This window comes from Bemisia tabaci, chromosome 5 (assembly GCF_918797505.1).
Source record: "Bemisia tabaci chromosome 5, PGI_BMITA_v3".
In the NCBI taxonomy this organism is placed as follows: domain Eukaryota; kingdom Metazoa; phylum Arthropoda; class Insecta; order Hemiptera; family Aleyrodidae; genus Bemisia; species Bemisia tabaci.
This window is the reverse complement of record NC_092797.1, coordinates 10,354,868-10,367,444: the sequence shown is the minus strand read 5'-3', so window position 1 is coordinate 10,367,444 and position 12,577 is coordinate 10,354,868. Positions and strand designations below refer to the sequence as shown.

General features: G+C 38.9%; 1 protein-coding gene across 1 annotated transcript in view; it reads left to right on the top strand.

Moving 5' to 3' along the window:
• Positions 1–9,416, top strand: part of LOC109034500 (uncharacterized) — a 64,397-nt gene extending 54,981 nt beyond the window's left edge. The window contains exon 3 of the mRNA XM_019047700.2: positions 5,089–9,416. Coding sequence (XP_018903245.1) covers positions 5,089–5,448 — 360 coding nt within the window. The 3' untranslated portion in view covers positions 5,449–9,416. The remainder of the gene's footprint in view (positions 1–5,088) is intronic.
• The last annotated feature ends 3,161 nt before the right edge of the window (positions 9,417–12,577 follow it).

Genomic DNA, 12,577 nt, shown 5'->3' with positions numbered 1-12,577 from the left:
TCTTGTCGATGTTTTGAAGAGTCTGGACTCCAGATCCAATGTGTTTTTTCCATGATAAGCGATACTGACCCATTTATGAGAGTTTCTCACAAACTGCTCCAGCGACAGGAATCGAAGAGAGATCATTATCTGCGATTCTAGAGGCCTAATTTGGCAACGCTGGGTCTTGGCGGCGCGCGCGGGGCGTCTGGATGCGCCGACGAGACGGCCTACTAGGATTCCGCTCTCCTGAATTCGGAGCTTTTATGACGCACGGTTCAAGGTTAATTAACCTTGCGTGGGACGCGTGATGGGTGACGAGATCAACACCGCACGGTGGATTCGCCGCGCGTTTTCTCGGCCACATGACAAGCCATCCGTCTTCTTCCATCTACAAGTCTCGATTACCCGCTATTGGATTAGGCCAGGTCTACCAAGGGGCAAATTTTGTCACTTTGGATGAACTAAAATGTTTCTCTGAGGTAGAGAACAGTATGTCGATGGCTAAGGAACAATACCACCTAGTTGACACTTTTAAGGAAACCAAGTTAGCAACTTTGTCGCACTCTACAGTATAAAATACGCAAGCTGATGTCTTTAATGTTTTTCTGAGGCAGAGAACAGTAAGTCGATGGCTGAGGAGCAATACCACCTAACTAAAAATTTTAGGGTAAATGAGTTAGCAATTTTGTCGTTTTTTCGAATATAAAATACGCTAGCTGATGTTTTTAGTGTTTTACAAGTCCGCATCAAAGCGCTGTAGAGCCACTTTAATGTCTACAAAAAATGCAAATCAAGCCTAAAAATTACAAAAATGGCGATGTTTTTTCTTTGTCTTTGTCAATCCGTCAGTTTGCAGGTTGGTAGTATTGTTCCTTACTACCCAGCTATATAGGAAAATTTGGCATCTCGATTTTTCGAAGGGAGATGAACTGTGGTATGAACGTTTCTTCTAAATCGGTCTTCTCATCTCTCATCATCAATGAATATTCAAAATGCAATTTTTTCGACAAAAATATTGTTTTTCGAAAAAAAATTGAGTGGCATTTTGATAGATTTTGCGCACAATTTTTAAGATATGTCTTTAAGAAACAAAGAGGAGCAAACGATGTGTTGAGAAGAACTGTAATAAGGCGTTTCTGTATGGTAAAATGTAACGGGAGATTCGTAACGTCCCAAATCGAGATCCAGGTTTTGGTAATTTAGACTTCGTCATCGAATTTTTCTCCGTATGTCTTAGTTTTACAGCCAACGGACGCGCAAAAGGAGGCAAAGTTCATCCCAGCGCCTTGATGCAACTATTCGTGCTCCTTGGATGCGCGTGTTGCATGTGAAAAATTGAAGGCGCTTAGGTTTTTCTTGCTTACACAGAAATGAGCGCATTGCGTAAGTTGCGCTATTCGTCATACTCGTGCTAAATAACCACAGCAGTGGGAAAAATTCCTAATCACGGACCCCGGACACGGTAAATGTCAAAAATAAGTTCGTTACCGTGTTTTGAAAAATGTTCTTTACTCCCAAATGGAAATATTAGATACAATCCAAAATAATTTCCAGCGTTTTACCTTCTTTAATATTTTAAAACACATTAATTTAACAAAACTGTGATTCAATTCTAAGACTCCATGCTCGTGAAATATATTGTTAGTTCAAAAGCCACAATTTTCCATGGGATACTGAACTCATATTTCAATTAACGCTACTGAGATTGAATAGATCTGACTCAACTATTTCAACTTTACGTGGAAATTTGCAAGACCACGCAACTACATAGTTTGGCAATGATTTTCAATTTTCTCTGCAGTTTTCAAGCGCACTGCCACCAACAATCTAGATATTATGAAATTTCGAGGTCGGGATCTCTTTCAGGATGTCCTATTGTGCGTTGCGCGGCTTTGGAACGCCCGTTGCGATACCAGCTCATTTTCTGGATCCTCGCAGAGTGTTTTCACTGATAGGCCGTTCCCGTTTCCCAGAGAAACGGAGCTCTGCATTATTGCCAAATCAGGACTTTAACGCAGATGCCACTATAGATTCTCGCGTAAGAAAAAGTTCGAATGACAACAATGAATCGATTATATCAGCATCGTTACTTTCGTAAGGATGCAAATATTGAAACATAGTTAACAGAACCATTATTTTAGAATCTTTCCCCTTCTACATTTATTATAAAGTGCAAAACCAGGTATCCCCACTGCGGTGTTCCAAAATTTCAGCTTCTATTTTAGTTTTTCGTGGAAGATTAAGCCAGTCTCATATCTTGAAATTTTTACAGGATATTCTGCTAACAGAGAGGAAAAATCAACGGGATTTTCAAGAAATCACGTTGACTAGTTTTCCAAAGAAAGAAACTGCGGCGTCGCAAACGAAGGGGTATGGTTTCGCACTTTGCCCGTCGATATATTGAAAAATATAAAAGTAACACTGACTAAAAAAGACGTATTCGTTGATTTGAAAACTAACAAATAATAGAATATATTGCGAAATTTTATACCAGTTACCATATTCAACGGCATTGTGCTCTAAATTAAAGACATTCATCGGAACTTCAGTTGCACGCAGGATCTTATAGTTGGATTTTTCGAGTGGAAGGTGCGATATTTTGGAGAAAGAACTCATATCGTAGATTCTGAAATATTTAAACGATGAAATCAAAGTTTTAGGACTTTCTTTGGGTATCAAGGTGTTTAAAATGTTGCGTTATGGTGTTTCCATTTCACTTTGAAATCCAATTACTTGAGTTACCTGCAAGAATAAAAAGATTTTGTTTCATTATTCGACTATGGCCGCTCTTTTTCCTCTACAGCCTCAACGGGAGAATACTTTTTTCTTCTAGACACGAAATTTGTTTGATGAAACACGAAGTTGAGAATTTTAGATTTAATTTAGGCTTCATTTTAAAAACTCAATCTGGGTTGATTTTACATTTTTGTTACTTTTGACTAAAATGATTAAACTATTCTCGCTTGACTATAAAAAACCTCAACTAAGCACAAAATTTCTTAATTAAAAACTGTATTCTTCTTGGTTTCTACAGAGGCTCCTTGTAATCGTCTGTTTTTAATTAGAAGACTGCATCGATTACACACAAAAAGCCGTCGTTCATAAATATAGTGATTATAGTTACGTGTTCATTACCGGTGGTTCGGTAGCGGAGATTCCAAGGAGTGCGAAAACCAAAATACGCCTCAAGTTCACAACTTTCCCAACACGGGTTTCGTAAACTCAAGTCGGCAAACAGCTATCTTCATTTAATTGCCGGTTGCACTTTAATTCGAGCGGCTCTAATCTGACCGAGAAAACACGCTTGCCGCGTTGCCTGCAGTTGTGAGACTTTGGCAGCAGGCTTTTAAACCGAGAATTTAGTCTTACCCAGTGATTCGGTTGATATTTTAATTTCTGACTCGCCATGAGCGGGTTGAGAAATTTCAGGTCATGTTAGACAACAATCGTTCTAAAAGCTGATGAAACTAAAGTCACTCATCAGGACGGTGTCGAAAATTGTTGCTGTCCATATAAGTTTTCTTTTCTTCTTTTTTTGGGGACAGGGCTCAATAAACAGTGGAATCGCCATTTCTGTGGTCTAGATATTACCTTCTTGACACCCAAAGTCCCTTACAACGATGAAATGACTTATTTGGAATATTAAACTCCATCTATGCATAAGGGATTTATATGGAACTGGACTCTAAACCTAACGTGTCTACATCACAACCTATGCTGTAAAAGTTTTTCATAAGTTTGAGAGCAGTTTTGTTGTTCTATTTTAAAGACTAAGCATGTGACAAAACTCCAAATCTCGGCTAATCTCTCGCGAAATGTAACCTAATGTTGGCGGGCTGAAGAAACATCCCCTCAACTTACTCCTTCATGCCGAATTTAAATCTCTCCATTTTCCTACGCCAGCGTTTAAGTCTCCGGTAAACTCCCTCGGCCTCAAGAGCTCTATATTTCGATATGTCCATACTCTTTAGTATCTCGCCGGCGTAAGTCCGTAATCACATATCTCGTTTGCGGTGTTTGAGAATCTCCACCCCTATGGTATTCTTTTAAAGGAGAACAAATTGGCATCATTCCTTGAAGTTTTTGCAGAATTATATTCGCACAGAGAAAAAAAATCACGGCAGTTTTAAAGAATTGCCGTTGAGCAGTTTTCCGTTTAAAAAATAGAGGATGACAGGAAGTCTGCGAAGTCGCAAACCGAGTTATGTGATTGCCCAATTGCACCGTTGATCTAGGTATTCCACGTAGATTATCCCACACGGAGAAAAAAACTTCGTGCGTGGGACCCGAAGTTTAGGTCATATGGATCTCTGCAGTTTTCGGATTGAGCATTCGAACACTTAAGGTCCAGCTGCTGAGGTTTGGATCACACATCTGAAACTTCAGTTCTTACGTCTGAAGTACTTCGGTTCTCACATCCGAAGAACTTCGGTTCTCACATCCGAAGAACTTCGGTTCTCACATCCGAAGAACTTCGGTTCTCACATCCCTAGCGTAAATATTACCTTGCGGTGAGCTAACCATCACCTTGCGGCAAGGTATCGGCCTATCCATCCTCTCCGAGCCCTATCCGAGCCCTCGCCAAGCCAGTGCAAGGAACTCGACGACCGGGATTAAAACCGTATGACAACACTGTAGACCCAAATCCAGACGCAGGGCTTGAAAAAGGCGACATTGCATCGGGAAATACCCCGTGTTGGATACGATTTTCGTCTCCAGCGTTGCCATGCATAATTATTCCCAGTCGTTAAGTTCTACGAACTGACCCGGCGAGGGCTCGGATAGGGCTCGGTGAGGGTGGATAGGCCGATACCTTGCCGCAAGGTGATGGTTAGCTCACCGCAAGGTAATATTTACGCTAGGGATCCGAAGTGCTTCAGATGTAAGAACTGAAGTTTCAGCTGTGTGATCCGAACCTCGACAGCTAGACCTTTAGTGGTCAGATGCTCAATCTGAAAACTTCAGAGATCCATATGACCTAAACTTCGGGTCCCAAGCACGAGGTTTTTTTCTCCGTGCAGTTTTCCTCATGCCATCTATTTTAGTTTACCTATTGTAAAAAAAATCGATCGACAAAATTTTAACATATCACGGTTTCTGTTTCAGCACGAGCACCACCACGAGCCCGGCATGCCGTTCGACTTCAACTACGCGGTGAAAGACGACTACTACGGCACGGACTTCGCCCACAACGCCATCAGCGACGGCGACGTGGTCCGCGGCGAGTACCGCGTCCAGCTCCCGGACGGCCGGCTCCAGATCGTCAAGTACACCGCCGACTGGAAGAACGGCTTCAACGCTGACGTCTCCTACCAGGGCGAGGCCTCCTACCCCGACCAGCAGCCAGGCGGCTACCCCTCCGGCGGCGCCCCCGGCGGTGGCTACCCCGCGGCTGGAGCCCCCGGCGGCTACCCCGCGGCCAAACCAGCACCTTCCTACGGACCCCCCACGAGCGGAGGATACTAATTGTGATCTAGAGGCGATGCACTCATCCCAGTCGCGATTCCTCCAAGTTCGCAATTCTGTGTTTCGTTCGTTTGAACCTATTAGAAATATGGATTCCTAGTCTCACCTGCGGGATGATTATTGAAATCGGTAGACAAAGCGATCGACAAAGTCCTTTTGGTTGAAACGGGTGGATGTTACAACACTGGAAAAAAAACACATTGGATCTAGAGTCCAGACTCTTGAAAACATTGACAAGAAAAAGGACTCTTGATTCAATCGGATTTAAGCTTAAATCAAGAACCAAGCCTCTTAATTTGAGCGGATTTCCTTTTGATTTAAGCTTAAATCTGATTGAATCAAGAGTCCTTTTTCTTGTCGATGTTTTCAAGAGTCTGAACTCTAGATCCAATGTGTTTTTTTTTTCATTGTGGATGTTACAAACTAAAGGGGAAAATAATGGGCTAACTGGACTGCATTTTACAACAAGGAACTACACTTTCTGGTTCGTGCATAAAAACACCTGTATGCACAAAAAAAACTAATGGTACATGTGTTGTTTCTAAAATGAGTCCAAAATTTTAGTTCCTAATCGCAACACATTGTCTAACTAGATGGTCCCTCGTGATTTGTCGTTATTTAGTCTATTACTTGCGTCTTTTGTTTATGAAAACCACCCATTTACTCTGACAGGGCCCCACCATTTTCTCTTTGTCTCCTCCGTCTATTTCTTTGTCTATCAATTTCAATACTCAGCTCGCTGAAATCGATGTAATAAACGAATTCAAACGGAGGAAAGACATTGCTGCCAATTGACGAGAATCGCTACTGTATTACTGCCATGTTCCCGGATGATCGTCCGACCCCCTCTCCCCCCTCTCGCGTGGAAAACGTTTGGTCGAGTCGGGAAGTTGTTCACGCATGGTGAATAAGTATAGTAAGTTTCGCAATACATCGGTTTTGACGGATGAAGGCCAGTTAAAGTAAAAGATACTTGGTTCAGGCATGACGATTTTTAAAATTGAGTACTATTTAATTTTGTTTTTTGCTGTTTAATTTCAGCTAATTTCTTACAAAAACTCAGCTTATTTTTAGCATTCTTGTTAAAGTCAGCTTGAAACAAGAAACACAAATTCTAGGCAGCCAATTCAAAAAGCATCATTCTTGTCCCGAGCACTATTTTTTATCAATGATGCCAGTGGTATCAGGTGGTATCAATGCAAGTGGTTCAAAATCAGGTAGAAACATAGCGAAACTTGCCATAGTTTTTTCTATGCTTGAATATCAAAAACTTGCATCGTAAAATTTACTATATACGTCAGAAAGACCATCTTGTAGCTCAATTCAAGGAAGAGAGAATATTTCTTTTCTCTTTTTTTCCTATTTTTTCCTAATTTCTTTGCAGCCCTGATAGTTAAGATTCCTGGAGAGAATTCAGGTCAACATTTTTCAATAATCCTCTCTGAATTTTGGCACAACGAGGACATCATTGATTAAATGAAATTCAATCTTTTTTCTCATAGTGTAGCGTTTATAGTAAATTTTGCGATGGAATTATTTTTCCATGGCCAAACGACAGGTGAAATCCCTCCCTTTAACACTCAAAGTATTTTATGAATAATCCAGCTATAGAATTGAGGCGCACTTCGAGTGAATCTGTGTAAATTAAGTGTAAGTTCTCCTGTTCGGGCATCCACGTTTGATCTTAGGGGGTTTAACGGTCGATCATACCAAAAAATAGGTCAAGACAATGAAGTCACTGCTCAATCGCTCAATTCACTAAGCCGTGCGATGAACTGATATAATTTTGATGGCATTTTAGCTGAAACTAATTCGCTTCAAAATTGTTTGAATTTGAACATCGTGATTATCGCATGATTTCCAAAGGAAAAAAATGTGAAGAATGTCATACACGCATCGGCTTGATTGTCCTTCCAGAGCATACGATTCTAAGTTGAATTCTTAAGTTTTCCTCAGAAGATCACCAAAATACATTTAAGCTCTAATTACGGCATCCATGTGATAATATTCCTGATAGAAGAGGGAACGTGCAATTTTTTGTAAACGGAGGAAGAGGAAGATACCCCTCCAGTTTTGGAATCAAAAATCAAAATTCTACATGTTTAATTTAAAATATTTTTAAAATTTGTAACTATCGTGGTAAAAATTTAGGAGTCTCTCGGTCCTGAAAAAAAACCAAGATGTCCAAATCGAGAGGCTATAAAACCATTACGAGCAAATAACTTCCTTTGTCTCACAGTAATGCGCCCAGGTGCATTGACTCTTTTATTTGCATATCTGCACACCAAGACTGTGTCCTTATCGTTCTAGCCAGCTAGGTAACATTCTCAGAAAGGAGGGTGGAATACGGAAAATCGTGAATGAGCAGCCTCTAGTCAAACCATAGAGCTATTATAATGTACTACTACAACACTACACTCATCATGCCATAAAATTTTACAAGAAGCTGAAAAATGATATTTTTCTTTCAAAAGCTGAGTGCCATGTGTCTGTATCCCCTATGATTGAGAAAATTCTCCATCAAATAATGGCCATGAATATATTCCGTTTACGGCAACATTCGAAATCAGCGCATAGTACCCGATACTATAAATAAACGATTTTAGAGGGTATATTTTCGAAGATATTAAGCTGCTCAGACATCGATTTTTCTTTTCTGTACTTGCATCATTAGAAACATTCATTCAATGTCCATTCATCTTCTTTATGATTGAAACATATGCTGATATTTTTCCCTTGTCATTTTTCTCTGATTATGAGGCGCAGGTCCTTTGAAAAAAAAAAAGAGGTCAGTTGCACTGAGCGTCATTGTTTATTTTCCAAATATTGTAAATACTACGTCCAAGATACCTTTGTACAAACTTAACAATAATTCATTTGCATTTAAGAGCTTATGTAACCGGCTTTTGAAAATATATTACACGTCTAAACTGGACACCTCCATTGTACTCATATGTTGCGTGAAACTGTTATTTTCTATGAGTTGAATTTTCGCTCTCACAAAAATCGTAAACATTTTTTGTTTCCCTTCCACTCCTCTAAATTACATTCGACTTAAGTTTTTTAAAAAAAAAAAATCAATGTGCAATTTTTTACGAGATTAAAATTCAGGATCTGTTACCAAGAAAACCAATATTCGTATAGCTGTTACCGATTGAATCATTTTGGTCTCATCACCAAACTTTTACTCACACTCGTGATACTTGAACAAGTATTGGAGAGTGAGCATCTACCAATCCGTTAAGGAACATGCACTTTAAGCAACCAATTACACGTTTTAAGTATATTAAGTTTGTTTTTACATATCATTAGAACTGCCAATTTCTGAGAAATTTGTCAACACCACTGATGAGCCTCATTACCATTTTATTTCCTAGTCTATAGAGTAATAATATATGAATTACATTTTGCAGTAAGGAACCACTCTCTCTGGCCCTTCCATAAAAGCACGTATCTGCATAGAGAAATCAATGGCATGTGTAAGTTGTTTCTCAAATGAGCCAGAAACAGTGGGTCCTAATTGCAAAATGTAATTCATTTGTATGAGTCAATTATAAGACTCTAACCCACGTGGTTGCAATAGAACCACTTTTGCTTCTTGCGTATTAAACTTATACCAAGGCTTACGGTACTCTTGATTAATAACAATAATGTGCAATAAATATGACAAATTTAATTTTTTTTTAAAAGAAAATGATGATAATAGGTCATCTATCTCAAATAACGTGCATTATTTTAAAACTAACGAAATTTGTCAAATCATTCCTGGCTCTTCAAGAAATTCTTCTTTATTTTACAATAACAAACGTGCATTTTAATGTACACTTGAGGTCCCAAATTTAGCTGTAGAAGATGTAAATTCGATTCCTTTTTGGTGAATTTATTATATTCAAGCCAACACAGCCTAGCGTTAAGTACCTACTTGTAAAGTTCAAAATAATTAAAATATAATTTTTATTTATTTTTTATGACTTGTCTTATATGCTTTTTCAAATATTTCCCTCTGCTTACGCAAAAAAGAGAAAGAAAGAAAGAAATCCATGGAAAAACTTTTAATAGATTATGATAGAAAAATTAAAGATGTTAAAAATTCAACAAAATTATTAAGACTTGATCAAAATTGCTGTTGTCTCTCGGACATACAATTCTACGTTATCCACACATAGAAATCATTCTAAAACATATGGGTTATTCACAAAAATTTTCTATTTAGGTTGTATCTTAAACAACTTAAAAGTGGCTGTCTCAAAAACGCCACGTATGTTAGTCATTATGGCGTAATTAATTAACTTTGTAGTTGGTAAGTTAATTGATTACGACGAACAGCAACTAGGCTACCTATTCACGCAAGTTACGCATCATATAAATCCATACATATACGACAAAAACACAAAAAATCAGTGGGAAACAAGGCTAAAATCAATAAACAATATGCAGGACGTTTTGGCTGGTCACCCGAGCCTTTATCAACCGCTAAAACACAAATACAAAATTTAAACCAAGGCTGAAAAAAAACCACTACATTAAAACGCGTGTGATCAGCCAATACGATAATTAGGACTGATCTGCATATACGATCCATGCATATATCTATAGCCAAAAAGCGAAACAACGTATCTTCATTCACAACGTTGAAGACTTCCTAAGTTTTATTTTTTCGTAGGAAACTCTGCCAACGTAATTTATTGAAAAGTTCGATGATTTTCCCTCTCTGAAAGCAGAATATACTCTGAGTAAAAATAAAGCCTCAAAGTTGGCTTGTTTTTCATAAAAAGATAAAACAAGAGCGGAAAGTTTGAAACACCGCAAAGCTGCCGTGCTGAGGAGGAACCCCGTATGAACATTCGGGAGTTGACAAATGGACTGCATTTTGCAATTTGGAACTAAAAATTCTGCCCCAGTTTAAAAACAACGTATGTGCCATTAGTTTTCCTATGCACGTAAGTGTTTTTTCAGATGAGCCAGAATTTAAAGTTCCAAATTGCAAAATACAGTTCAAATTTCCTTCGATAAAATGCTTATTTTTAAGGGAAGTTGAGAATATTTTTCTTTGAAATTTTCAGGAGCTTTAGGTGAAATTGCAAACAAAATCATCTGAAAAATTGGAAGAAAAATATTCATTCGTTTACCAGGAAATTTGTGTTTTATCAAAGGAAATTGGGCAGCACTTGCCTTCATACGGCGTTTTTCCTTAGCATGGCAGAAAGAAAATACGTGGTTTTGCATCTTGACAGAATGCTTAAGATTTTGAAGAGTACCTAAATGGTCTGTACGAGGTTCGAGAATTTGCACCGCGCAATCTTCTTGTCATTAAAAGTTCAAAATAATTCAAAATTTTCGCACTTTTTGCTATCCTTGCGTTTAAGTCTCCGATGAAATGTACGTCAAACCTATTCCACCACTATACTGCCATGCTAAGGAAGAACGCCGTATAAACATTCGAGCGTTGCCAAATTACCTTCGATAAAAAGTTTATTTTTAAGAAAAGTTAAGTATTTTCCTTAAAATTTTCAGGAGCTTTAGGTGAAATTGCAAACAAAATCATCTGAAAAATTGGGGGAAAACATTTATTGGTTTACCAGGAAATTTTAGTTTTATTAAAGGAATCTGGGCAACACCTGAAGGCTCATGCGGCGTATTTCCTTAGCACGGCAGAAAGGAAATACGTGGTTTTGCACCTTCACTGGAGAAAAAAACACATTGGATCTAGAGTCCAGACTCATGAAAACATTGACAAGAAAAAGGACTCTTGATTCAATCAGATTTAAGCTTAAATCAAAAGGAAATCCGCTCAAATCAAGAGGCTTGGTTCTTGATTTAAGCTTAAATCTGATTGAATCAAGAGTATTTTTTCTTGTCGATGTTTTTAAGAGTCTGGACGCTAGATCCAATGTGTTTTTTTTCTTTTTCAGTGTTGGTCATTAGTAGTACACTTGCTCGGTCCCTCCGCAACCGTTTTCTACGTCTGTAGGAGCGTTGCGTCAGAACGAAGGGCAAAATTTCACTAATTTTAGCGCGGAAAGTGTAATTAATCTGGAAATCAATGGTTGCGGCGCGGCGGCGAGTGAGAATGAGTCTAAGCCGCGCACAATTAATCCTACGCGAGGTGTGATTAAAACAGACACAAAGAAAACAATACCCGCGAACGTAGGTGGGCCGCAGAAGACTGTGCCAATGACTGCGCCTGCGCCTTTACCTCTCCGAGGGCAGCACTGACTCACAGACTGATCAGCTCAATCCTAATCAAGCTCAAAGGTCTGTTTCAAGACTAAAATCAGCTAATAAAGTATCTATCCTAGCAGTTGCGGGGCGTGCTTTACGATGTATCGATTGATCTGCACTGGAAAGAAAACACATTGGATCTAGAGTCCAGACTCTTGAAAACATTGACAAGAAAAAATACTCTTGATTCAATCAGATTTTTGCATACAGCAAAAGGAAATCCGCTCAAATTAAGAGGCTTGGCTCTTGATTCAAGCAAAAATCCGATAGAATCAAGAGTATTTTTTCTTGTCGATGTTTTTAAGAGTCTGGACTCTAGATCCAATGTGTTTTTTCTCCACTGTGCCATTTAAACCTATGAAAAAGGATCAATACACAGGATGTTTGCAAAAAACACCTGCAGCCTGATTGTTGAAATTTTGTGTTTGTCGGGTCGACACAGATGACATGGGTTAAAAGGCGGAGCGTGATTAGTTGACTTATCGCTGCTTTATCTTGCCTTTGTCCGGTGGAATGGACGACATACTGTCGGGAACTTAAGAGGTGCCTTTAGCTTGTCGTGTGTTTCGCACGACATACATAGCCAACCAATCATACTCCGCCTTGTAACCTAGTCATCTGTTTCTATCCGACAAACACACAATTTCAACAATCAGGCTGCAGAATCATCGATCTTTACCGTAAGTTCAAACAAGGAAACATCGATAATAATCGCCTCCCCACTGTTACTCACAATCAGCTGTGATATGTTTGAGCTGTGGCTGGCACCTGTTGATGCGTGTACTTTTCGTCGCTTCTCGGACGAAGGAACGTAACTGCATTCCAAGGTTGCAAAATTGACTCAAACAATTTAATGTTTTCCTAGATTGTACCTGTGCAATTTTTGCTGATATTTTTTGTGCTTTTG